This window comes from Genypterus blacodes, unplaced genomic scaffold, assembly GCF_046128005.1.
Source record: "Genypterus blacodes isolate CSIRO-AG114 ecotype Tasmania unplaced genomic scaffold, CSIRO-AGI_Gbla_v1 ptg000422l_1, whole genome shotgun sequence".
Lineage (NCBI taxonomy): Eukaryota > Metazoa > Chordata > Actinopteri > Ophidiiformes > Ophidiidae > Genypterus > Genypterus blacodes.
In genome coordinates, this window is record NW_027467194.1 from 29,423 (window position 1) to 55,993 (window position 26,571).

The 26,571-nt window shown below is 44.0% G+C and overlaps 2 protein-coding genes across 7 annotated transcripts; both read left to right on the forward strand.

The window, feature by feature from the left end:
* The first annotated feature begins 560 nt into the window (after positions 1–560).
* LOC142989436 (NACHT, LRR and PYD domains-containing protein 3-like) lies at positions 561–23,518 on the forward strand. 6 transcript variants are annotated; one of them, XM_076138959.1, is made up of 13 exons: positions 563–638; positions 1,805–1,884; positions 2,682–2,795; positions 4,431–4,509; positions 4,822–5,047; positions 5,548–7,351; positions 7,428–7,601; positions 8,312–8,482; positions 8,886–9,059; positions 17,806–17,979; positions 18,196–18,369; positions 18,482–18,528; positions 22,953–23,518. In XM_076138959.1, exons 2-13 carry the CDS (start codon positions 1,814–1,816, stop codon positions 23,483–23,485), a joined length of 3,741 nt encoding a protein of 1,246 aa, XP_075995074.1. In that variant the 5' UTR covers positions 563–638; positions 1,805–1,813; the 3' UTR covers positions 23,486–23,518. The 6 variants fall into 6 exon arrangements, with proteins under 6 accessions (XP_075995078.1, XP_075995077.1, XP_075995074.1 ...); XM_076138960.1 differs by lacking the exons at positions 17,806–17,979; positions 18,196–18,369; positions 18,482–18,528; positions 22,953–23,518 and adding exons at positions 9,283–9,456; positions 9,569–9,615; positions 10,670–12,048; XM_076138963.1 differs by lacking the exons at positions 4,431–4,509; positions 4,822–5,047; positions 5,548–7,351; ... (1 more) ...; positions 8,312–8,482; positions 8,886–9,059 and adding exons at positions 14,461–14,574; positions 14,874–14,952; positions 15,216–15,441; positions 15,942–17,730 and having other exon boundaries at positions 561–638.
* A 969-nt stretch (positions 23,519–24,487) lies between these two features.
* On the forward strand, positions 24,488–25,836 carry LOC142989445 (stonustoxin subunit beta-like; the record flags this gene model as incomplete). Its single annotated transcript, XM_076138976.1, has 2 exons — positions 24,488–25,012; positions 25,087–25,836. Coding segments are annotated over 2 exons (558 nt in total), but the record flags the coding sequence as incomplete, so codon positions are not given.
* Positions 25,837–26,571: the final 735 nt, after the last annotated feature.

Sequence of the window (26,571 nt, forward strand, 5' to 3'; positions counted from 1 at the left end):
TGATAGAAGAGGCCCTCCCCCTCCGCTGCACAACTGTGCCACTGTGACTCCAAGACTCTGGAGTGTGATGGAAGGTCAAGTGGCCGTGGCCGCCCCTGGCCCCCCGCTGGTGGCGGACTGCCACCGCCACTGCCATCAGCTCTGTCGGTCTGGAGTCCTTCTGCGGGTGGAACGCGGACTCAGCCCTCCGTCCGTCCGTCCGTCCGTCCGTCCCTCCTCCACCGACGCGCTGATGTTGTGGAAGCCCTGCTGGTCACACTGAGTCATTACAAGAGAGCGCGCGGCAAATCAAACCAAAAGCAACAACAAAGCCAACGGAGAGCGAAAAACCTCAATCTTTGTGTTTCATTTGCCAGAACACACAAACTTCAGCATCAAAACTATTGACATTAAAACTGGTTGCACTTTGCTGAATTCTGTCCGGATCTCAACCAGGGGTCACCACACACACTCGCACTCAAGTAAATATTTATCTTTATTACTTATTTAAATGAAGTTTAACAAGAAAAAACACACTTCTGCAATGTGTCCACTTGATGGTGCTAAGTGACACACACGCACACACACACAGGGCGGAGCAGAGGACTGTGGGAACAGAAAGTGAAAGTTTAGTTGGAGGAGCAGCAGACTGACGCAGTGTGAGTTTGAGTTTAATTCGATGATTTTATGGATCAAAGTTTATCTTTCATACTTTGGTCTGTGTGTTGTGTGTGTGTGTCAGTGGCGGACAGTAACGGAGAACATTTACCTGAGTACTGTACTTAAGTACACTTTTTAGGGATCTGCACTTTACTCGAGTATCATGTTGGGGGAGTACTTATGACTTTTACTCAAGTACATTTGAAGGCAAATATCGTACTTTTTACTCCGCTACATTTCTATCCATAACCATGAGTACTCGTTACTTCTTCTAAATTAAATAAAAAAGCGGAGAAACCCTGTGGATTCAGTATTTTGTTGTTTCCGTCTCAAACGTGATTGGATCGTACAGGTGCCACTCACAGGGACAGCCTATCAGCGATCCGGAGAATGTCGGGGAGTTTTTCCCTTCTGTAAAACGGTTCGGAATAACAACCTCAGATAATACTAGTCCCGGGTGAATACGACCCTGTAAAAGCGTATGTAGGTAGTCCGTCATGTCCTGTTTAAACGTAGTTTTCACTGTTCCTCGTGCATGGAGGCACTTAAAGAAGCCCTTGGTATCGTTGGCAGTCGAAATATAATAGCCTGGGGCAAAACGGAAGTGTTCTGGACAAACGAACACCGATAAAAAAAGAAAGTCAAACTTATCAGAGGCCGAGACTTTACCACCACTGTTGATGGGTAATATTTGTTTTCATTAATTATTATCAACTTGTCACACATAGGTTTAGGAATACTGTGTGTGTGTGTGTGTGTGTGTGTGTGTGTGCGCGCGCGCGCGCGCGTGTTGTCACACATACACACAAATTAGCTGCATTTTCTTTTTTCTTCTTGCATATAAACCCATTCATCTAAGCACGATTTTATTTTCATAATTTGTTACATTCTTCAAGGTATTAACATGAAAGATATCATAAAAACTCCATCCAGTAGGTTTCTATAGGTAAAGGTAAGCACTGTGGCAGTAATAATACAATATTTAGAAAATGTACTCTTGATACTTAAGTACTTTTAAAAACAAGTACTTCAGTACTTTTAAGTAAACATCTGAATGTAGTACTTTTACTTGTACTTGAGTTAAATTTAACAAGCGGTATCTGTACTTTACTTGTGTGTTTGTTTATGGTTGTCCGTGTGTGTTTACGTGTGTGTTTCCTTGTAGTGGAGTGCGATGAGTGATTGCGGTGATGAAAAGGAAGGACCTCCAAACTTCAGTCCTAAACCTGGACCCTCACACACAGAGTAAGAGCGCCCGTCAGGGGGGGGGTCCTGTTTAGTCCTGGTTTAAGGTTTAGTTTCTGCATCATCAAAATAGTTTATCTTCTTCAAAATGACGCACAACACAAAGATAAATGTGCTCCAACTTCACGTCAGTGTTAAATTGATGTGATCATGATTCTGCCTCCATGATGAATTCTGTTCAACTTCATTTCAATGTGATTCACACAAACAAACCACTTCCTGTGTTGTTTGAGGGATTTCTTTCATTTAGAATTATTTTCAGTTTTTGCTTTGATTTGTTCAAAAGAGCAAGAATGAAGCTTTTATATATTTATTAAACCCTGTTTTATTGGTGAAAAGTGAGCACTGGATGCTGCAGTACATGCATTTCATTTTGAAGGTAAAAATACAAGGATCAAACTAATCCAATAACCAATTAGTAACCGACAGACTAATCAGTGAGTTGTGAGTGGAAATGCACTCGAGTGAAAGTCCAGGTCCTCTTGGAACAAAGGACATATTGGGTTTGATGCTGAGTGACAGAATGAGCTCAGTCGAACAAGATTTCTGTAAGCTGAGTCCCAGAGTTAGTGAGGATGGCAGACTTCAAAGGTTTGTGTGTCTCTGTCACAATGTGTGTAGTTTAAAGCAACATTCAGTCAAACACAGCTCCTCCTCCCATTAGAATGAATGATTGTGATTCTCTCCTCTATGAAGCTGACAGCAGTGGTGTGTACAGCTGCTTTAGCTGCTCCTCACACTCACCTCATGACCTTCTGCTTCAATCTGCTGTTGTGTTGTCAATGCTGTGTTTATAGGGTTCACCAGCAGAGGGCAGACTCTCCTGTACCCAGCTGTGTGTCCATGAAGAGCGACAGGTCCATGGGTGAACGTATTGACTTCAAAGATGGACAGAAGGCTGCTGAAGACAGGTCAGAGGTTAAACCAGGTCACTTTGATGTTATCATTGTGTCTTTGTAGTAGAGGAAGCAAGCAAGTTTATTAATATAACACATTTCATATTTAATATAATTCTGATCTTCTATGTATAAAGTGCTGATGTGGAATATATTTAGTTCCAATAATAAATGTTCATGTTTCCAATAACAAATGACCACACGTCAAATAAAATTCAAAACTCAGCCAAAGTTTCCAACCTCCCCTCTGTGGGCGGGGCATGGGCACTGCTGTGGGCGGGGCATGGGCGTGACACATTTGACTGACAGGTGAGCACAAAGAGTGCCAGAATCAAATAATGACTGCAGGCACCACATGGAGAAAGCTGCACCGGATGAAGAGTTTGGACACATCTTCAAATAAAAACATGTTTTATTTGTGTTATTTGACCATGGACCTCTCTTATTTGATGGTTGTGTTTTTATTTTCTGACATGTTGTGGTCATTTGTTATCTGAAGCCTGAGCATTCATGTCCTGTTTAGTCCTGGTTTAAGGTTTAGTTTCTGCATCATCAAAATAGTTTATCTTCTTCAAAATGACGCACAACACAAAAATAAATGTGCTCCAACTTCGCGTCAGTGTTAAATTGATGTGATCATGATTCTGCCTCCATGATGAATTCTGTTCACCTTCATTTCAATGTGATTCACACAAACAAACCACTTCCTGTGTTGTTTGAGGGATTTCTTTCATTTAGAATTATTTTCAGTTTTTGCTTTAATTTGTTCAAAAAAGCAAGAATGAAGCTTTTATATATTTATTAAACCCTGTTTTATTGGTGAAAAGTGAGCACTGGATGCTGCAGTACATGCACTTTATTTTGAAGGTAAAAATACATTTTAGTTTAAAGGATCAAACTAATCCAATAACCAAGCAGTAACCAACAGACTAATCAGTGAGTTGTGAGTGGAAATGCACTCGAGTGAAAGTCCAGGTCCTCTTGGAACAAAGGACATATTGGGTTTGATGCTGAGTGACAGAATGAGCTCATTCGAACAAGATTTCTGTAAGCTGAGTCCCAGAGTTAGTGAGGATGACAGACTTCAAAGGTTTGTATGTCGCTGTCACAATGTGTGTAGTTTAAAGCAACATTCAGTCAAACACAGCTCCTCCTCCCATTAGAATGAATGATTGTGATTCTCTCCTCTATGAAGCTGACAGCAGTGGTGTGTACAGCTGCTTTAGCTGCTCCTCACACTCACCTCATGACCTTCTGCTCTTGTACCCAGCTGTGTGTCCATGAAGAGTGACTGGTCCATGCCTGAACCTATTGACTTCAAAGATGGACAGAAGGCTGCTGAAGACAGGTCAGAGGTTAAACCAGGTCACTTTGATGTTATCATTGTGTCTTTGTAGTAGAGGACATCACAAAGCACAGGTCTGCTTGAATGAAGGACACATCTCTGTCCTCCTGAGTGATGTCCTGGAGAATGACTCCAGGATCCTCTGAGGGCTCTGACAGGCTTTGTGGAACCAGCAGAACCAGCATTTCCACTGAAAATCACTTGTTTGTGTTTCCTGTTGTATCACACAGACAGACAGACAGGCGTTTCCTTGACAACCTGTCTGTGTGTGTTTGCAAACTTCATGTTCCCTGATTTCTCCACAGAGTTCACCTGAAGAAGTCAGAGGTTTCCACAGGTCGGTGTGTCCAGCAGCATCCAGCAGACCTGGACTCCATATTTATGGTGTGTAAATGTCCAGGCTCCGCCCACTTACATATGGACGATGTCACTGGGTGGAGAATCTATTGGACAGAGAAATAAGAGATGATTTAACACAGCACATGTAGTTTGACCAGGGAGAGTTCAGTGGGAACCTAGTGTGAAGCATCAGAACTGTTGCTAGGGTTACCTGCATCTTCATAAGTCTGTAGGTTTAGAATCCTGGTTGCCTGCACTCCTGAATCATGTTGTCAACATATACACTGTAACCACACACCTGACAGCCAATCAGAATCCTCTGTCCCCCTGATTCAAACTCATGTTTGACTCTTTCAGCTGCTGGAGGAAAACATTGTCAGGTTTGTGAAGAACGAGCTGAAGAACATCCAGAAGGGGCTGAGTCCAGAGTACCCAGAATTCTCTGAGAGCCAGAATGAGGATGAGGAGGTGTTGGGTGGTAAACATGAAGAGCAGAGGAGCATCAGAGAGGCGTTGATGAAGCTCACAGTGACCTTCCTGAGGAGAATGAAGCAGGAGGAGCTGGCTGAGTCTCTGCACAGCAGTAAGAGCATTTAACAGCTTTAACATGATGGAAAGAGGAAACAGGACTAAAGCTTCACACTTACACACTCTTCACACTCTGACATACAAGTATGCACTTACTGCTTCAAGCTACAGAATTGTAAGGACTTGTTCAGCACCTCTTCATCCTCACTCGGGCTGTGTAAGCACACACACACTCTACCACCTTTACAGTGTGAGGGCCCCACAGGCTGAAGGGACGCTGAGTCTGAGCACATGAGAGAGTCTGGACACCAAGAGGTGGGAGAGTCCAGAAGCAGAGAATAGTAACAGAGAGAACCAGCTGCTGTGCCCCATCCTCTGACTTACACTCACACACTGACCAACCAAGGCTAAGATGAGCCTAAACTAAACTGAGGCTAACTAATCAAAGCTGATTTGGTGAAACTTTTCTCCTCTGTACAATTCTGATGCTTTTCTCCTCTATAGTTTTCTTTTCTTCTCCATGTTTCCCTCCTCTGACTGTTGTCTCTTCATCAGGAAGTGTTGCTGCACTGTGCCAACGTAAACTGAAGTCTAAGCTGAAGCAGAAGTTCCAGAGTGTGTGTGAGGGGGTCGCTAAAGCAGGAAAGCAAACCTCTCTGAATGAGATCTACACAGAGCTCTACATCACAGAGGGAGGGGCTGGAGGGCTCAATGAAGAACATGAGGTCAGACAGATTGAAGCAGCATCCAGGAAAGCACAGAGAGAAGAAACACCAATCAGAAGTGAAGACATCTTTAAAGCCTCAGCTGGAAGAGATCAGCCAGTCAGAACACTGATGACAAAGGGCGTGGCTGGCATTGGGAAAACCCTCTTAACACAGAAGTTCACTCTGGACTGGGCTGAAGGCAAAGCCCACCAGAACATCCAGCTCACATTTCCATTCACCTTCAGAGAGCTGAATGTGCTGAGAGGGAGAAAGTTCAGCTTGGTTGAGCTTCTTCATCTCTTCTTTACTGAAACCAAAGAAGCAGGAATCTGCAGCTTTGAAGACTTCCGGGTCGTCTTCATCCTGGACGGTCTTGATGAGTGTCGACTTCCTCTGGACTTCCACAAAGGTGAGATCCTGACCGATGTTAGAGAGTCCACCTCAGTGGATGTTCTGCTGATAAACCTCATCAGGGGGAAGCTGCTTCCATCTGCTCGCCTCTGGATCACCACAAGACCTGCAGCTGCCAATCAGATCCCTGCTGAGAGCGTGGACATGGTGACAGAGGTCAGAGGGTTCACTGACCCTCAGAAGGAGGAGTACTTCAGGAAGAGACTCAGAGATGAGGAGCAGGCCAGCAGCATCATCTCCCACATCAAGACCTCACAAAGCCTCCACATCATGTGCCACATCCCAGTCTTCTGCTGGATCACTGCCTCAGTTCTGGAGGACATGATGAAGACCAGAGAGAGAGGAGAGCTGCCCAAGACCCTGACTGAGATGTACATCCACTTCCTGCTAGTTCAGACCAAAGTGAAGATCTTTAAGTATGATGGAGGATCTGAGACAGATCTGCACTGGAATCCAGAGAGTGAAGAGATGATTGTGTCTCTGGGAAAACTGGCTTTTGATCAGCTGCAGAAAGGAAACCTGATCTTCTATGACTCAGACCTGACAGAGTGTGGCATCAACATCACAGCAGCCACAGTGTACTCAGGAGTGTTCACTCAGGTCTTTAAAGAGGAGAGGGGACTGTACCAGCACAAGGTGTTCTGCTTCGTCCATCTGAGCGTCCAGGAGTTTCTGGCTGCTCTTTATGTCCATCTGACATTCATCAAGTTAGGAGTCAACCTGCTGTCAGAAGATCAACCAACCTCTCTGTGGTCCAAACTATCAGGAGACAAATATAAACTGAGACGTCTCCACCAGAGTGCAGTGGACGAGGCCTTACTGAGTCCTAATGGACACCTGGACTTGTTTCTTCGTTTCCTTTTGGGCCTTTCACTGCAGACCAATCAGACTCTCTTAAGGGGCCTCCTGAAACATACAGGAAGGAGCTCAGAGACCAACCAGGAAACAGTCCAGTATATCAAGAAGAAGATCAATAAAGGTGTCTCTGCAGAGAGAAGCATCAATCTGTTCCACTGTCTGAGTGAGCTGAAGGATCTTTCTCTAGTGGAGGAGATCCAAGGGTACCTGAGACCAGGCCGTCTCTCCAGAGACAAGCTGTCTCCTGCTCAGTGGTCTGCTCTGGCCTTCATCTTACTGTCGTCTGTGGAAGATCTGAACGTGTTTGACCTGAAGAAATACTCTGCTTCAGAGGAGGCTCTTCTCAGGCTGCTGCCAGTGGTCAAAGCCTCCAGGAAAACTCTGTAAGTGTGGAGAAACACAAAGATCTTTCTCATTTTAGGGAACAAAAAATAAAATGTTCAACAATTCATTTCTCAGGCTCAGCGGCTGTAATCTGTCAGAGAGAAGCTGTGAAGCCCTGTCCTCAGTCCTCTGCTCCCAGACCTCCAGCCTGAGAGACCTGGACCTGAGTCACAATGACCTGCAGGATTCAGGAGTGAAGCTGCTGTCTGCTGGACTGGAGAGTCCACACTGTCAGCTGGAGACTCTCAGGTCAGCAAGATATAAATGTTTGAAGGTGAAACACTGTGAACTTTCAGTCACTTGACCTGCTCGTTTGTTGAGAGAGTTATATAGCTAGATACAGGTGATCATTACAGTCTGGGTTGACTGGGTTGGAGTTTTCAACAGCTCAAGCAGTAATACTTATCCACTAGGTCGACTCCCCTGCATGTGCCAAGGCATTGTCTTGTATGTTAACTGGCAATTCAGCAAGACATGGTTCCTGCCATTCAGCTGAGTTTAGAAATAAGATTGTCCAGTCAGAAAGCAAGCATCCTCCTCACCTGCTCAGCATACTCTTCCGCATTTTCCTATCTCACATTATAACCCAATTAGCATTTTTCTAACATTGTTTCTCTTGGAATGTTTTTATTTCAAGGAATGCTGCAATAACACAGTCCCACACATGATGCGTCTCTCTCTCTCTCTCTCTTTCTCTCTCTTTCTCTCTTTCTCAAGGAGGAAATATTTCTCCACTTGTCTTGTTATTTGACAAATTAACTCAAGTTACCACAAACATTTACAATAATTTCAGAATTATTTTCATGCATTTCATCCCAAATCTCCAGAATTCTATGCAATTCTGTGTTGATTACGTTTTCATGATACAATTTCCTTATTCAAATTTTTCTCTACATTGTGAAATCACATGACCCTGATTTTGATGTGAATTATTTGTAATGATTGAATCTTTTCCTCAGGCTCAGTCACTGCAATCTGTCAGAGAGAAGCTGTGAAGCTCTGTCCTCAGTCCTCTGCTCCCAGTCCTCCAGCCTGAGAGACCTGGACCTGAGTCACAACCTGCAGGTTTCAGGAGTGAAGCTGCTGTCTGCTGGACTGGAGAGTCCACACTGTCAGCTGGAGACTCTCAGGTCAGTACGATATATATGTTTGAAGGTGAAACACAGTGAGCTTTCAGTCACTTGACCTGCTTGTTTCTCTTGGAGTGTTTTTATTTCAAGGAATGCTGCAGTTACACATACCCACACATGATGCAGCTCCATGAACACAGACACACACACACACACACACACACACACACACACACTCCCTCTCAAAAGGAGGAAATGTTGATTTTTTTTTGTTGATTTGGCAAAAATAGTCACAAGTTATCTCAAATATTAACAATAATTTCAGAATCATTTTCTTGCATTTCATCCCAAACCTCCTAAATTCTTTGCAATTCTGTGTTGAGTTTAAGAGACAACCACAATGTCACTCCCTGATTCCTAATTTCGATATTAATTATTTGTCATGATTGAATCTTTTCTTCAGGCTCAGTAGCTGTAATCTGTCAGAGAGAAGCTGTGAAGCTCTGTCCTCAGTCCTCTGCTCCCAGTCCTCCTGTCTGAGAGACCTGGACCTGAGTAACAATGACCTGCAGGATTCATGGGTGAAGCTGCTGTCTGCTGGACTGGAGAGTCCACACTGTCGGCTGGAGACTCTCAGGTCAGGACTCAGCTGTTGTGTTTGTGGCCATTTAAACGTGGATGCAGGTTGATGCTGGGTGAAGAGACATTAAACCTGTAGGATGTTCCTGCTAAAGAAGTGGTGGGGCAAATATTTCACTGAAACATTCCTGTATATTTAGCTCCTTACCTTCTGATTTAGTTATGTCTTATATCCATATATCTGCTAACTGCCTTCACCCCCCCCCCCCCCCTGCTCTCAGACTGTCAGGTTGTATGATCACACAGGAAGGCTGTGCTTCTCTGGCCTCAGCTCTGAGCTCCAACCCCACCAGTCTGAGAGAGCTGGACCTGAGCTACAATCATCCTGGAGACGCAGGAGAGAAGCTGCTGTCTGCTGGACTGGAGAGTCCAGACTGGAGCCTGGACACTCTCAGGTAAGGACACAGCTACAGAGTGTGGACTGTCTCCCTGTTGGTTGAAGGTAAAAACTCTGTGTCCACATCAATAATCAATCCTGTGCTGCTGTGCCTCTGTGTCTTCCTGCAGGATGGATCATGGTGGACAGCAGAGGATCAGAGCTGGTCTGAGGAAATGTAAGTTTGATTTGACTTTGATTCTTCAGACCAAAGCAGCAGACACACTGTGTGTTCCTCCATCATTTCATCCACACACACAATTCAAAGAGGAAATGATTCATATTTACTGAGGAAATTAATATTTGATGAGTCAGTTAGAATATTCATTGATCCATTAACTGTTGGAGTAACTGATCAATTGATTGAGTCATTGATCAATAATGATCAGGTTGCAGCTTCTTAAATATGAGGATTGGGGGTTGTGTGTTTTTCTCTCAGGTGTGATTTTATTGCTTTATAAACTTTTATGGGTCTTTGCATATGTTGGTGTGCTGGCAGAAATTTCAACTCGGATCATTTTACCAAGTGTGTGTGTGTGTGTGTGTGTGTGTGTGTGGCCCTTTTATAATTTATTATATAATATAACACAATCTGCGAATTAGAGATTTATTATGGATTCATTGGTACTGACATTTATTATTAGTTAAAAATTAGTTTAGATTTTATTTTTTTTAGTTGTTTTGTTCACTTTTATTTTTCATCAAACATGAAAATAAAATCAGGTCTGTTTAGATTTTTGTATCTGAAATTTTTGCTGATGACAACAAAGAAAGTCTTCTTATTGATTATGAGATTTTGTATCAAATGTGTGTCAGTAGAAAGTGTCAGTGAGTCACAGTAGAAAGTGTCAGTGAGTCACAGTAGAAAGTGTCAGTGAGTCACAGTAGAAAGTGTCAGTGAGTCACAGTAGAAAGTGCAGAAGTGAATGAATCAGAATCAGAATTGCTTTATTTGCCAATTAAGTTTACACTTAAGAGGAATTTGCTGTGGTTCTAGGGGCGAACGTATAACATATAGAAAAGACAACAAGAAACAACATATAAAACAACATAAAACATGAACAAACAGCAGCTCGGTGAATACTTAAATTAAAAACACAGTAAATTAAATAAGTTAACTAAATGAATGCTGATGGATAAAGTGTTAATAAAGGGTGAATGATTGAATAATAAAGGCAGCAGCTGTGTTTGATGATAAACTGCTGCTGTTTGTGTCTTTTTCTGTCCATCAGATGTTTGTGAACTGGAACTGGACCCAAACACAATGCACAGAAAACTCAAACTGTCTGACAACAACAGGAAGTTGACATATGTGGAAGAGAAGCAGCCACATCCTGATCATCCAGAGTGGTTTGGTGGTCTCTGGCCTCAGCTGCTGAGTAGAAATGTTCTGACTGGTCGTTGTTACTGGGAGGTGGAGTGGAGAGGACACGTTTATATATCAGTGAGTTACAGAGGAATCAGCAGGAAAGGAGACAGAGCAGACAGCAGGTTTGGAGATAATAATCACTCCTGGAGTCTGAGATGCTCTGATCGCCATGGTTACTCTGTCTGGCACAATAACAGCCTCACGTCCCTCAGTGTCCCTGTGTCCTCCTCTGTCCCTCTCAGAGTAGGAGTGTATGTGGACTGTCCTGCTGGCACTCTGTCCTTCTACAGCGTCTCTCACACACTGATCCACCTCCACACCTTCATCACCACATTCACTCAACCTCTCTATGCTGGGTTTGGGATCTGGAACTTTGATTCCTCAGTGACTCTGTGTGATCTGTAGCACACACACACACACACACACACACACACACACATACACACACACACACTCTTGCTTCCACACAAAGACACACACACACACACACTCTCTTATTTCCTCGCACACACACACACACGCTCGCTTCCACACACACACACACACACTCGCTTGCTTCCTCACACACACACACACACAAAGACACACACACACACACACACTCTCTTATTTCCTCACACACACACACACACACTCTCGCTTTAACACACACACACACACACACACACACTAATTCTCACACACACTCTTTCTCACACACACTCTCTGCCTCACGCACACCCTCACATACAAATGCTCCCTCTCACACACACTCACACACGTTTTCTCTCAAACACTCTTTTTCACTCACACAATCACAAACACCCACACCCACTCTCTCACACACACACTCACACTCACATTCTTTCTCACACACACTCTTTGTCCTCACACACACACACACACTCCCTCTCGCTCTCTCTCACACACACTCCCTGTCTCAAACACACTGACTCACGTTCTCCCTCACACTTTTTCACACACTCACAAACACAGACACACTCTCACTCCCTCTCTAACACTCACACACACACACACACACACACACACACACACACACACACACACAAACTCACACACACACACACACACACACACACACACACACACACACACACACACACACAGCTGTTCCTGTCCTCTCCCTCTCCTCAGTCTGGATGCAGAGGTCTCATTCCTGTAAATGTAAACATGTTCTTGGCATTAAAGACATTCTGTTCTGTTCCACTCTGGAGACATAGAATAAAGTTTATGAACACTTGGTCTGGACTCTCTATTGTTTCATTTGAAAGATATTCTCCATCTTTCTCCTTCATTCTCTGTCTAAGGTGAAGATTTCTCTGTGATTTGATTCTGATCTTTCATTTCTAAGTCATGTGCTGATTGTTCTTTTATATTTCCTGACGTTTCCCCAGTTGTGAAAGCACTTTGAGCTCCATGTAAGTATGAAGTGTGTCAGAAACATGAGCGCTGATTGGTTCCTTCTCTTTACTCATTTGTTAGATATTAGATCAATTCTTTGTGATTCGTTCATTAGAGTTTGTGTGTGTGTGTGTGTGTGTGTGTGTGTGTGATTCAACAATATTTGTTGTTCAGTACATTTTACTTTAGCTGCAAATTCTGAGACTGAAAACAAAACTTCAACAAAAAGCATGTATTTCTAATTATACTGGACTGACCAATCAGAATGGAGTCCTGTGGTGAAGCAGCTGCATTGTCTTTGTCTGACCCTCTGGCCTGTTGTCTTCCCATCACAGCGCCACCATGCGACTCACCCTGTCCTGCTGAGCTCCCGTTGGTCCTCAGCAGCTCCGCACAGCTCCGCTCCTCCTGCAGTAAGATGAAGTTCAGGTCGCACTCAGGAGGAAGAGCCTCCATCTGCAAACACCAACGTGAGTGTGAGCGAACACACAACCTGCCGGTGTCCTGCTGTGGACTTACAACATATGAACAGATATCATTGTGAAAAAGTAAAAATGAGAAAGAAATCTGTGAGTGAAGAGATTTTAGAGATGAAACAAAAAAGAGTAAAGAAACGAAGTTCTAGATAATTACAAACATGTAAACATTTAAAAGAAGTTAGGAACAAAGACATACAATTATATAAAAAAAGAAATAGATTAAAAAACAATTCTCTAAACCTCTGAATGTTTTATATCGTGTCTGTTGTTAAAGTTCTTAGCTGCTGTAAGATTCTAGATTTCGTTACATTGCGTTATAAAGTGATCAAGTTTCAGTTCCGATGCCCTCACGTGTTTGCGGCTCTGCAGAAGAAGAAGAGCAACCAGCGTGAATTCAACAAGTGTCCACATTGAGCCGTCCCACTGATGATCCCACCACCAAGTCCATCCAAACACAAAGCAGAGATGGAGATCTGAGGCGCGTCTGGCTCTGTCGGTCTGGAGTCCTCCTGCGGGTGGAACGCGGACTCAGCCCTCTGTCCCTCCGTCCGTCCGTCGGTCCCTCCTCCATAGACGCGCTGATGTTGTTGAAGCCCTGCTGGTCACACTGAGTCATTACAAGAGAGCGCGCGGCAAATCAAACCAAAAGCCTTCTGATGGTCAATCTAAGGGGGTCACACACACACACACACACACACACCGTTTAGCTTTTGTGTGATTATGTCTGTAAACACGTGATGGATTGTTACGTCATGATGCAGGCAGAGCTGCAATTTCATTCAAAGACTGAAGTTAATATTTATCTTTATGACTTATTTAAATGAAGTTTAACAAGAAAAAACACACTTCTACAATGTGTCCACTTGATAGTGCTAAGTGACGCACACGCACACGCACACGCACACACACACAGGGCGGAGCAGAGGACTGTGGGAACAGAAAGCGAAAGTTTAGTTGGAGGAGCAGCAGACTGACGCACGGTGAGTTTGAGTTTAATTCGATGATTTTATGGATCAAAGTTTATCTTTCATACTTTGGTCTGTGTGTTTGTGTGTGTGTACATTTTTCAGACTGTGTGTTTGTTTATGTTTGTGCGTGTGTGATTGTCCGTGTGTGTTTACGTGTGTTTCCTTGTAGTGGAGTGACGATGAGTGTTTGCGGTGATGAAGAGGAGGGACCTCCACACTTCAGTCCTAAACCTGGACCCTCACACACAGAGTAAGAGCGCCCCTCACACGGGGGGGGGGGGGGGGGGGGGGGGGTCATATCTCAACGTGCTGACCTAAGTGCGTAGGTTGAGGCTGTCAATCAGGCACCACCCGTCCTGCAGCCTCATGTGGAGGACTGCACAGGTCAGCAGAGGAGAGGGATGATGCTGGGTGATGTGTGTTGGATGGTAGTGAGCTTCCTGGGTGGCTCATTGTAAAGATCTCAAACCTGAATTAAAGGTTCAGGTCATGAGGGAGGGAGACGTTGATGTTTGTCCAGGTTCTGTTGTTGTTTGATGCTGAGTAACAAGATTTCTGTAAGCTGAGTCCCAGAGTTAGTGAGGATGACAGACTTCAAAGGTTTGTGTGTCTCTGTCACAAAGTGTGTAGTTTAAAGCAACATTCAGTCAAACACAGCTCCTCCTCCCATTAGAATGAATGATTGTGATTCTCTCCTCTATGAAGCTGACAGCAGTGGTGTGTACAGCTGCTTTAGCTGCTCCTCACACTCACCTCATGACCTTCTGCTTCAATCTGCTGTTGTGTTGTCAATGCTGTGTTTATAGGGTTCACCAGCAGAGGGCAGACTCTCCTGTACCCAGCTGTGTGTCCATGAAGAGTGACCTGTCCATGGGTGAACCTGTTAACTTCAAAGATGGACAGAAGGCTGCTGAAGAAAGGTCAGAGGTTAAACCAGGTCACTTTGATGTTGTCATTGTGTCTTTGTAGTAGAGGACATCACAAAGCACAGGTCTGCTTGAATGAAGGACACATCTCTGTCCTCCTGAGTGATGTCCTGGAGAATGACTCCAGGATCCTCTGAGGGCTCTGACAGGCTTTGTGGAACCAACAGACAGCAGCATTTCCACTGATATACACTTGTTTGTGTTTCCTGTTGTATCACACAGACAGACAGGCGTTTCCTTGATAACCTGTCTGTGTGTGTTTGCAAACTTCATGTTCCCTGGTTTCTCCACAGAGTTCAGCTGAAGAAGTCAGAGGTTTCCACAGGTCGGTGTGTCCAGCAGCATCCAGCAGACCTGGACTCCATATTTATGGTGTGTAAATGTCCAGGTTGAGAGAAATAAGAGATGATTTAACACAGCACATGTAGTTTGACCAGGGAAATTAAGTGGGAACCTAGTGTGAATCATCAGAACTGTTGCTTTGGTTACCTGCATCTTCATAAGTCTGTAGGTTTAGAATCCTGGTTACCTGCACTACTGAGTCATGTTGTCAACATATACACTGTAACCACACACCTGACGGCCAATCAGAATCCTCTGTCCCCCTGATTCAAACTCATGTTTGACTCTTTCAGCTGCTGGAGGAAAACATTGTCAGGTTTGTGAAGAACGAGCTGAAGAACATCCAGAAGGGGCTGAGTCCAGAGTACCCAGAATTCTCTGAGAGCCAGAATGAGGATGAGGAGGTGTTGGGTGGTAAAGATGAAGAGCAGAGGAGCATCAGAGAGGCGTTGATGAAGCTCACAGTGACCTTCCTGAGGAGAATGAAGCAGGAGGAGCTGGCTGAGTCTCTGCACAGCAGTAAGAGCATTTAACAGCTTTAACATGATGGAAAGAGGACACAGGACTAAAGCTTCACACTTACACACTCTACACACTCTGACATACAAGTATGCACTTACTGCTTCAAGCTACAGAATTGTAAGGACTTGTTCAGCACCTCTTCATCCTCACTCAGGCTGTGTAAGCACACACACACTCTAGGACCTTTACAGTGTGAGGGCCCCACAGGCTGAAGGGACGCTGAGTCTGAGCACATGAGAGAGTCTGGACACCAAGAGGTGGGAGAGTCCAGAAGCAGAGAATAGTAACAGAGAGAATCAGCTGCTGTGCCCCATCCTCTGACTTACACTCACACACTGACCAACCAAGGCTAAGATGAGCCTAAACTAAACTTAGGCTAACTAATCAAAGCTGATTTGGTGAAACTTTTCTCCTCTGTACAATTCTGATGCTTTTCTCCTCTGTAGTTTTCTTTTCTTCTCCATGTTTCCCTCCTCTGACGGTTGTCTCTTCATCAGGAAGTGTTGCTGCACTGTGCCAATGTAAACTGAAGTCTAAGCTGAAGCAGAAGTTCCAGAGTGTGTGTGAGGGGGTCGCTAAAGCAGGAAAGCAAACCCCTCTGAATGAGATCTACACAGAGCTCTACATCACAGAGGGAGGGGCTGGAGGGGTCAATGATGAACATGAGGTCAGACAGATTGAAGCAGCATCCAGGAAAGCACCGAGAGAAGAAACACCAATCAGATGTGAAGACATCTTTAAAGCCTCACCTGGAAGAGATCAGCCAGTCAGAACACTGATGACAAAGGGCGTGGCTGGCATTGGGAAAACCCTCTTAACACAGAAGTTCACTCTGGACTGGGCTGAAGGCAAAGCCCACCAGAACATCCAGCTCACATTTCCATTCACCTTCAGAGAGCTGAATGTGCTGAGAGGGAGAAAGTTTAGCTTGGTTGAGCTTCTTCATCTCTTCTTTACTGAAACCAAAGAAGCAGGAATCTGCAGCTTTGAAGACTTCCGGGTCGTCTTCATCCTGGACGGTCTTGATGAGTGTCGACTTCCTCTGGACTTCCACAAAGGTGAGATCCTGACCGATGTTAGAGAGTCCACCTCAGTGGATGTTCTGCTGATAAACCTCATCAGGGGGAACCTGCTTCCATCTGCTCGCCTCTGGATAACCACAAGACCTGCAGCAGCCAATCAGATCCCTGCTGAGAGCGTGGACATGGTGACAGAGGTCAGAGGGTTCACTGACCCTCAGAAGGAGGAGTACTTCAGGAAGAGACTCAGAGATGAGGAGCAGGCCAGCAGCATCATCTCCCACATCAAGACCTCGCGAAGCCTCCACATCATGTGCCACATTCCAGTCTTCTGCTGGATCACTGCCTCAGTTCTGGAGGACATGATGAAGACCAGAGAGAGAGGAGAGCTGCCCAAGACCCTGACTGAGATGTACATCCTCTTCCTGCTAGTTCAGACCAAAGTGAAGATCTGTAAGTTTGATGGAGGATCTGAGACAGATCTGCACTTGAATCCAGAGAGTGAAGAGATGATTGTGTCTCTGGGAAAACTGGCTTTTGATCAGCTGCAGAAAGGAAACCTGATCTTCTATGACTCAGGCCTGACAGAGTGTGGCATGGACATCACAGCAGCCTCAGTGTACTCAGGAGTGTTCACTCAGGTCTTTAAAGAGGAGAGGGGACTGTACCAGCACAAGGTGTTCTGCTTCGTCCATCTGAGCGTCCAGGAGTTTCTGGCTGCTCTTTATGTCCATCTGACATTCATCAACTCTGGAGTCAACCTGCTGTCAAATCAATCAACCTCTCTATCAGGAGACGAATCTAAACTGAGACGTCTCCACCAGAGTGCAGTGGACAAGGCCTTACAGAGTCCTAATGGACACCTTGACTTGTTTCTTCGTTTCCTTTTGGGCCTTTCACTGCAGACCAATCAGACTCTCTTAAGGGGCCTCCTGAAACATACAGGAAGGATCTCAGAGACCAACCAGGAAACAGTCCAATATATCAAGGAGAAGATCAGTGAAGGTGTCTCTGCAGAGAGAAGCATCAATCTGTTCCACTGTCTGAGTGAGCTGAAGGATCTTTCTCTAGTGGAGGAGATCCAAGGGTACCTGAGACCAGGACGTCTCTCCACAGCCAAACTGTCTTCTGCTCAGTGGTCTGCTCTGGCCTTCATCTTACTGTCATCAGAGGAAGATCTGGATGTGTTTGACCTGAAGAAATACTCTGCTTCAGAGGAGGCTCTTCTCAGACTGCTGCCAGTGGTCAAAGCCTCCAGGAAAACTCTGTAAGTGTGGAGACACACAAAGATCTTTCTCATTTTAGGGAACAGAAATAAAATGTTCAACAATTCATTTCTCAGGCTCAGCGGCTGTAATCTGTCAGAGAGAAGCTGTGAAGCTCTGTCCTCAGTCCTCTGCTCCCAGTCCTCCAGTCTGAGAGACCTGGACCTGAGTCACAATGACCTGCAGGATTCAGGGGTGAAGCTGCTGTCTGCTGGACTGGAGAGTCCACACTGTCAGCTGGAGACTCTCAGGTCAGGACTCAGCTGTTGTGTTTGTGGCCATTTAAACGTGGATGCAGGTTGATGCTGGGTGAAGAGACATTAAACCTGTAGGATGTTCCTGCTAAAGAAGTCGTGGGGCAAATATTTCACTGGAACATTCCTGTATATTTAGCTCCTTACCTTCTGATTTAGTTATGTCTTATATCCATATATCTCCTAACTGCCCCCCCCCCCCCCTCTTCTCAGACTGTCAGGTTGTATGATCACAAAGGAAGGCTGTGCTTCTCTGGCCTCAGCTCTGAGCTCCAACCCCTCCAGTCTGGGAAAGCTGGACCTGAGCTACAATCATCCAGGAGACGCAGGAGAGAAACTGCTGTCTGCTGGACTGGAGAGTCCACACTGGAGACTGGACACTCTCAGGTAAGGACACAGCTACAGAGTGTGGACTGTTTCCCTGTTGGTTGAAGGTAAAAACTCTGTGTCCAAATCAATAATCAATAATGTGCTGCTGTGCCTCTGTGTCTTCCTGCAGGATGGATCATGGTGGACAGCAGAGGATCAGAGCTGGTCTGAGGAAATGTAAGTTTGATTTGACTTTGATTCTTCAGACCAAAGCAGCAGACACACTGTGTGTTCCTCCATCATTTCATCCACACACACAATTCAAAGAGGAAATGATTCATATTTACTGAGGAAATTATTATTTGATGAGTCAGTTAGAATATTCATTAATCCATTAACTGTTGGAGTAGCTGATCAATTGATTGAGTCATTGATCAATAATGATCAGGTTGCAGCTTCTTAAATATGAGGATTGGGGGTTGTGTGTTTTTCTCTCAGGTGGGATTTTATTGCTTTATAAACTTTTATGGATCTTTGCATATGTTGGTGTGCTGGCAGAAATTTCAACTTGGATCATTTTACCAAGTGTGTGTGTGTGTGTGTGTGTGTGTGTGTGTGGCCCGTTATAATTTATTATATAATATAACACAATCTGCGAATTTGAGATTTATTATGGATTCATTGGTACTGACATTTATTATTAGTTAAAAATTAGTTTAGATTTCTATTTTTTTTAAGTTGTTTTGTTCACTTTTATTTTTCATCAAACATGAAAATAAAATGAGGTCTGTTTAGATTTTTGTATCTGAAATTTTTGCTGATGACAACAAAGAAAGTCTTCTTATTGATTATGAGTTTTTTCGTGTCAGTGAGTCACAGTAGAAAGTGTCAGTGAGTCACAGTAGAAACGGTCAGTGAGTCACAGTAGAAAGTGTCAGTGAGTCACAGTAGAAAGTGTCAGTGAGTCACAGTAGAAAGTGTCAGTGAGTCACAGTAGAAAGTGTCAGTGAGTCACAGTAGAAAGTGCAGTAGTGAATGAATCAGAATCAGAATTGCAGAATTTGGCAATTAACTTTACACTTAAGAGGAATTTGCTGTGGTTCTAGGTGCGAACGTATAACATATAGAAAAGACAACAAGAAACAACATATAAAACAACATAAAACATGTACAAACAGCAGCTCGGCGAATACTTAAATTAAAAACACACTAAATTAAATAAGTTAACTAAATGAATGCTGATGGATAAAGTGTTAATAAAGGGTGAATGATTGAATAATAAAGGCAGCAGCTGTGTTTGATGATAAACTGCTGCTGTTTGTGTCTTCTTCTGTCCATCAGATGTTTGTGAACTTGAACTGGACCCAAACACAATGCACAGAAAACTCAAACTGTCTGACAACAACAGGAAGGTGACATATGTGGAAGAGAAGCAGCCACATCCTGATCATCCAGAGAGGTTTGATGACTGTGCTCAGCTGCTGAGTAGAAATGTTCTCACTGGTCGTTGTAACTGGGAGGTGGAGTGGAGAGGACACGTTTATATATCAGTGAGTTACAGAGGAATCAGGAGGAAAGGAGACAGAGCAGACAGCAGGTTTGGAGATGATAATCAGTCCTGGAGTCTGAGATGCTCTGATCGTCGTGGTTACTCTGTCTATCACGATAACAGCTTCACGACCCTCAGTGTCCCTGTGTCCTCCTCTGTCCCTCACAGGGTAGGAGTGTATGTGGACTGTCCTGCTGGCACTCTGTCCTTCTACAGCGTCTCTCACACACTGATCCACCTCCACACCTTCACCACCACATTCACTCAACCTCTCTATGCTGGGTTTGGGTTCTGGAGCTTTGATTCCTCAGTGACTCTGTGTGATCTGTAGCACACACACACACACACACACACACACACACACACACACACACACACACACACACACACACACACACACACACACACACACACACACACACACAGACACACACACACTCTCTTATTTCCTCACACACACACACGCACACAAACACACTCTCGCTTTCTCACACACACACACACTCACACACACACACACTAATTCTCACACACACTCTTTCTCACACACACTCTCTGCCTCACACACACCCTCACATACAAATGCTCCCTCTCACACACGTTCTCTCTCAAACACTCTTTTTCACTCACACAATCACAAACACCCACACACACACACTCTCTCTCGCTCTCTCTCACACACACTCCCTGTCTCAAACACACTGACTCACGTTCTCCTCACACTTTTTCACACACTCACAAACACAGACACACTCTCACTCCCTCTCTAACACTCACATTCACACACACACACACACACACACACACACACACACACACACACACACACTCACACTCACATTCTTTCTCACACACACTCTTTGTCCTCACAAACACAGACACACTCTCACTCCCTCTCTCTCACACACACACACACACACACACACACACACACACAGCTGTTCCTGTCCTCTCCCTCTCCTCAGTCTGGATGCAGAGGTCTCATTCCTGTAAATGTAAACATGTTCTTGGCATTAAAGACATTCTGTTCTGTTCCACTCTGGAGACATAGAATAAAGTTTATGAACACTTGGTCTGGACTCTCTATTGTTTCATTTGAAAGATATTCTCCATCTTTCTCCTTCATTCTCTTTCTAAGGTGAAGATTTCTCTGTGATTTGATTCTGATCTTTCATTTCTAAGTCATGTGCTGATTGTTCTTTTATATTTCCTGACGTTTCCCCAGTTGTGAAAGCACTTTGAGCTCCATGTAAGTATGAAGTGTGTCAGAAACATGAGCGCTGATTGGTTCCTTCTCTTTACTCATTTGTTAGATATTAGATCAATTCTTTGTGATTCTTTCATTAGAGTTTGTGTGTGTGTGTGTGTGTGTGTGTGTGGTCAAACAAGCTTTCAGAAATTATTTGGGGATTTTAGAAAGACAGTGCAATTAAAGGGAAAAATCAACAAAAATGAGGTGTGGGGATTAACGGACAAACGAGACGATCAGGGCCGATCAGCTGTTCATTCATTCATTCCACCCTATGACGTCATACACGCGACGTAGCGGGACCGCGGCAGGTGTCTCATCAGGCGAAATGAAATGGACACGCTTTAATAAAACACCGCGCTGGACGCCGAGAGGAGGAACACTGGGATGTTGTGCGAACTTGTCACGTCTATGAACACCGGAGAGGCAGCCGGTAAGAAGCCAGACTTTGGATCCGCGTCCTAAAGAAATGTGACGCTGCGCCTGGACTGTTGTGCCGCGGCGTTTATGAATGATATTAGGCTGGAGCGTCAGCGGGGTTGGGACTCTAGATTCATGTCATGGTGAAATGTTTGTCTAGTGTAAGCACTGTGGTGTTGCTGTTAAGTATTTGTTTGTTTTTTAACGACTTTGAGCTGCGTAGGTTAGCGCTAGATAATAATATGCAATTGTGCGCAAGTGCCATTTAAACGCCGTATGTGATCTGTAATCATGGTAGGTTCATGTACATGCTCGGCTAACTTCTAATGTAAATGCGATGTTTCTACTTCAAATTAGATGTATATGTTTCTACTTCACATGAGAGATATTTTTCTATTATTTTTATTTATTGCGGTCATATGCACGATGTAGAATTGCCTAAGTTTCTTTCTTCTTTTTTTTGTTTCTATATTTAAGGTTTTTCACCTAAAGCCAACTGTGCAACTGAACTCAAAATAAAAAGAGGAAACGGAAACTGTGTGTGTGTCTCATATGTGCTTCTGATACGCTGCACTATATATTTAATATAATATAATAGGAAACAATCTGTGAATTACAGATTTATTATGGATTCACTGGTACTAAAATATATCATTAGATTAGATTTCAATTTGGTGTAATTTTCTATCAGAATCAGAATAGCTTTATTCGCCAATTAAGTTTACACTTAAAAGGAATTTGCTCTTCTCCTTGGTGCGTACATGTAACATAGAAAAAGACAACAAGAAATAACATATAAAACAACATATAAAAACAGCAGCTCAGCAGATAATTAAATTAAATACACACACTAAATTAAATAATTTAACTAAATTGAACACTGTTATAAAAATAAATAAAGTGAACGTGTGGGGGTTTATCGTGTGGTCAGTGGCAGACCAGGGCCTTGTTGATGAGGCCCACTGTAGAGGGAAAGAAACTGGATTTGTGGCATGAGGTTATCAAACAGGAAAATAAAATCAGGTCTTCAGCACAAAGTGAGTCGCAGTAGAAAGTGACAGTGAGTCACAGTAGAAAGTGACAGTGAGTCACAGTAGAAAGTGACAGTGAGTCACAGTAGAAAGTGACAGTTAGTCAGAGTAGGAAGTGACAGTGAGTCACAGTAGGAAGTGACAGTGAGTCACAGTAGAAAGTGACAGTGAGTCACAGTAGAAAGTGACAGTGAGTCACAGTAGAAAGTGACAGTGAGTCACAGTAGAAAGTGACAGTTAGTCAGAGTAGGAAGTGACAGTGAGTCACAGTAGGAAGTGACAGTGAGTCACAGTAGAAAGTGACAGTTAGTCAGAGTACAAAGTGCAGTAGTGAATGAATGAGTGAATAATAAAGGCAGCAGCTGTGTTTGATGATAAACTGCTGCTGTTTGTGTCTTTTTCTGTCCATCAGATGTTTGTGAACTGGAACTGGACCCAAACACAGTGCACAGAAAACTCAAACTGTCTGACAACAACAGGAAGGTGACATATGTGAGAGAGAAGCAGCCACATCCTGATCATCCAGAGAGGTTTGATGGTCTCTGTCCTCAGCTGCTGTGTAGAAATGGTCTGACTGGTCGTTGTTACTGGGAGGTGAAGTGGAGAGGAGACGTTGATATATCAGTGAGTTACAGAGGAATCAGGAGGAAAGGAGACGGACGAGAGAGCTGGTTTGGAGAAAATAATCAGTCCTGGATGCTGAGATGCTCTGATGGTCATAGTTACTCTGTCTGGCACAATAACAGCTCCATGTCCCTCAGTGTCCCTGGGTCCTCCTCTGTCCCTCACAGAGTAGGAGTGTATCTGGACTGTCCTGCTGGCACTCTGTCCTTCTACAGCGTCTCTGACTCACTGATGCACCTCCACACCTTCACCACCACATTCACTCAACCTCTCTATGCTGGGTTTGGACTCTGGGACTTTGATTCCTCAGTGACTCTGTGATCTGCAGGACACACACACACACAGGACACACACACATACACACACACCATACCATCCCTCCTGTTGAGACATGACTTAGTCCATGGCTCAATACTGCATCATATCTGAAAAGGTTGTTAGGCAATATAGGCTTTCCTTCTGGTCACCTGTAGATGTCATCTTCTTGTTGTTGTGCTCCTTTGTTCATCCATTTTTGTTTCTCTAAGGCAGGTGACACCTTTTGCATGTCCATAAGGATATCCTGATCTATACCTATCTATCTACCTATCTATCAGAATCAGAATAGCTTTATTCGCCAATTAAGTTTACACTTAAAAGGAATTTGCTCTTCTCCTTGGTGCGTACATGTAACATAGAAAAAGACAACAAGAAATAACATATAAAACAACATATAAAAACAGCAGCTCAGCAGATAATTAAATTAAATACACACACTAAATTAAATAATTTAACTAAATTGAACACTGTTATAAAAATAAATAAAGTGAACGTGTGGGGGTTTATCGTGTGGTCAGTGGCAGACCAGGGCCTTGTTGATGAGGCCCACTGTAGAGGGAAAGAAACTGGATTTGTGGCATGAGGTTATCAAACAGGAAAATAAAATCAGGTCTTCAGCACAAAGTGAGTCGCAGTAGAAAGTGACAGTGAGTCACAGTAGAAAGTGACAGTGAGTCACAGTAGAAAGTGACAGTGAGTCACAGTAGAAAGTGACAGTTAGTCAGAGTAGGAAGTGACAGTGAGTCACAGTAGGAAGTGACAGTGAGTCACAGTAGAAAGTGACAGTGAGTCACAGTAGAAAGTGACAGTGAGTCACAGTAGAAAGTGACAGTGAGTCACAGTAGAAAGTGACAGTTAGTCAGAGTAGGAAGTGACAGTGAGTCACAGTAGGAAGTGACAGTGAGTCACAGTAGAAAGTGACAGTTAGTCAGAGTACAAAGTGCAGTAGTGAATGAATGAGTGAATAATAAAGGCAGCAGCTGTGTTTGATGATAAACTGCTGCTGTTTGTGTCTTTTTCTGTCCATCAGATGTTTGTGAACTGGAACTGGACCCAAACACAGTGCACAGAAAACTCAAACTGTCTGACAACAACAGGAAGGTGACATATGTGAGAGAGAAGCAGCCACATCCTGATCATCCAGAGAGGTTTGATGGTCTCTGTCCTCAGCTGCTGTGTAGAAATGGTCTGACTGGTCGTTGTTACTGGGAGGTGAAGTGGAGAGGAGACGTTGATATATCAGTGAGTTACAGAGGAATCAGGAGGAAAGGAGACGGACGAGAGAGCTGGTTTGGAGAAAATAATCAGTCCTGGATGCTGAGATGCTCTGATGGTCATAGTTACTCTGTCTGGCACAATAACAGCTCCATGTCCCTCAGTGTCCCTGGGTCCTCCTCTGTCCCTCACAGAGTAGGAGTGTATCTGGACTGTCCTGCTGGCACTCTGTCCTTCTACAGCGTCTCTGACTCACTGATGCACCTCCACACCTTCACCACCACATTCACTCAACCTCTCTATGCTGGGTTTGGACTCTGGGACTTTGATTCCTCAGTGACTCTGTGATCTGCAGGACACACACACACACAGGACACACACACATACACACACACCATACCATCCCTCCTGTTGAGACATGACTTAGTCCATGGCTCAATACTGCATCATATCTGAAAAGGTTGTTAGGCAATATAGGCTTTCCTTCTGGTCACCTGTAGATGTCATCTTCTTGTTGTTGTGCTCCTTTGTTCATCCATTTTTGTTTCTCTAAGGCAGGTGACACCTTTTGCATGTCCATAAGGATATCCTGATCTATACCTATCTATCTACCTATGTTGAACACACTTATTGGAATTCGCTTTGGATAAAAGCGTCTGCTAAATGACCGTTATGTACCTCTGCTCCCGCATTTCCCTGTGAGACTGGATCATCCTTGCCTGTATGTGCGGCACACTTACATATTGCTACTTTCTTAGGGAGTTGTACTGCCTGTAACAAAAGAAGAATTATGTCTTTATGGTTAATGTCTTTCCCTGTTGATGTTACCATGCCCCTTTTTCACATCAACAAAAGCACTTTCTGCTTCTGGTGTCCATGACAACGGATCTGATGCTGCCATGGGTGTTTCGTCAATCAATGCAGTCAAAGGTGCTGTGATTGCTGCATTGTTAGAAATCCAGCTCCTACAAAAGTTGGTCATCCCCAAATATGACATCATTTGCTTCTTAGTTCTAGGTTTGGGTGCTTGTAGAATAGCTGTTTTTCTATTTTCGTCCAAATGTTTTCCCTCATGTGACAAGTTATATCCTAGGTATTTAACTGTACACTGCCATAGTTGCAATTTTTCTTTACTAACTCGATAGCTAAGAACTTTAGCATTGCTACTGTGTCTGTTTTGCATTCTTCCTTGCTCCTAGATGCTATGAGAATGTCATCTACATAGAATAGGATTTGACTCTCAGCCGGCGGTATAAATTTAGCCAAATTAGCAAACATTGCTTGTGCAAAAATGGTAGGTGATTCACAATAACCTTGTGGTATCCTAGTGTAGGTGTTCCTCTTCTTCCTATATGTGAATGCAAACCAAAATGACTATCTTGATGTACCGTTGCTGATATCTACCACAGAAACTAATTTATTGTTGGTCATTCAAAAGTGTGTGTGGTCAGGTGTGTGTGGTCAGGTACTGTAGGTGCAGGTACTGTAGGGAGGCAGTAGTCGAGTGGGTAGAGCTTCCGCTTCGGAACCGGAGGGTTGCCGGTTCGAGTCCCTGCCGAGGTGCCCCTGAGCAAGGCACCGAACCCTCAATTGCTCCCCCCTCTGCGAAGGGTGGTAATATAATGTAAGTCGCTTTGGATAAAAGCGTCTGCCAAATGATCGTAATGCAATGCAATGCATGCGGCACTACAGCTTGATTTACAGCTTGCAAATCCTGAACCATTCTCCATCCCAATGAGGGTGGAGCCTTCTCACTGGAAAAAGTTGAGTATTACACAGTGAATCCGGACAATCAATTATCACTCCAGCTTTTATAAAATCATGTATCATTGGGGCAATGCCTCTAGTTCCATTAGTTGTGCCTCAGGTGGCAT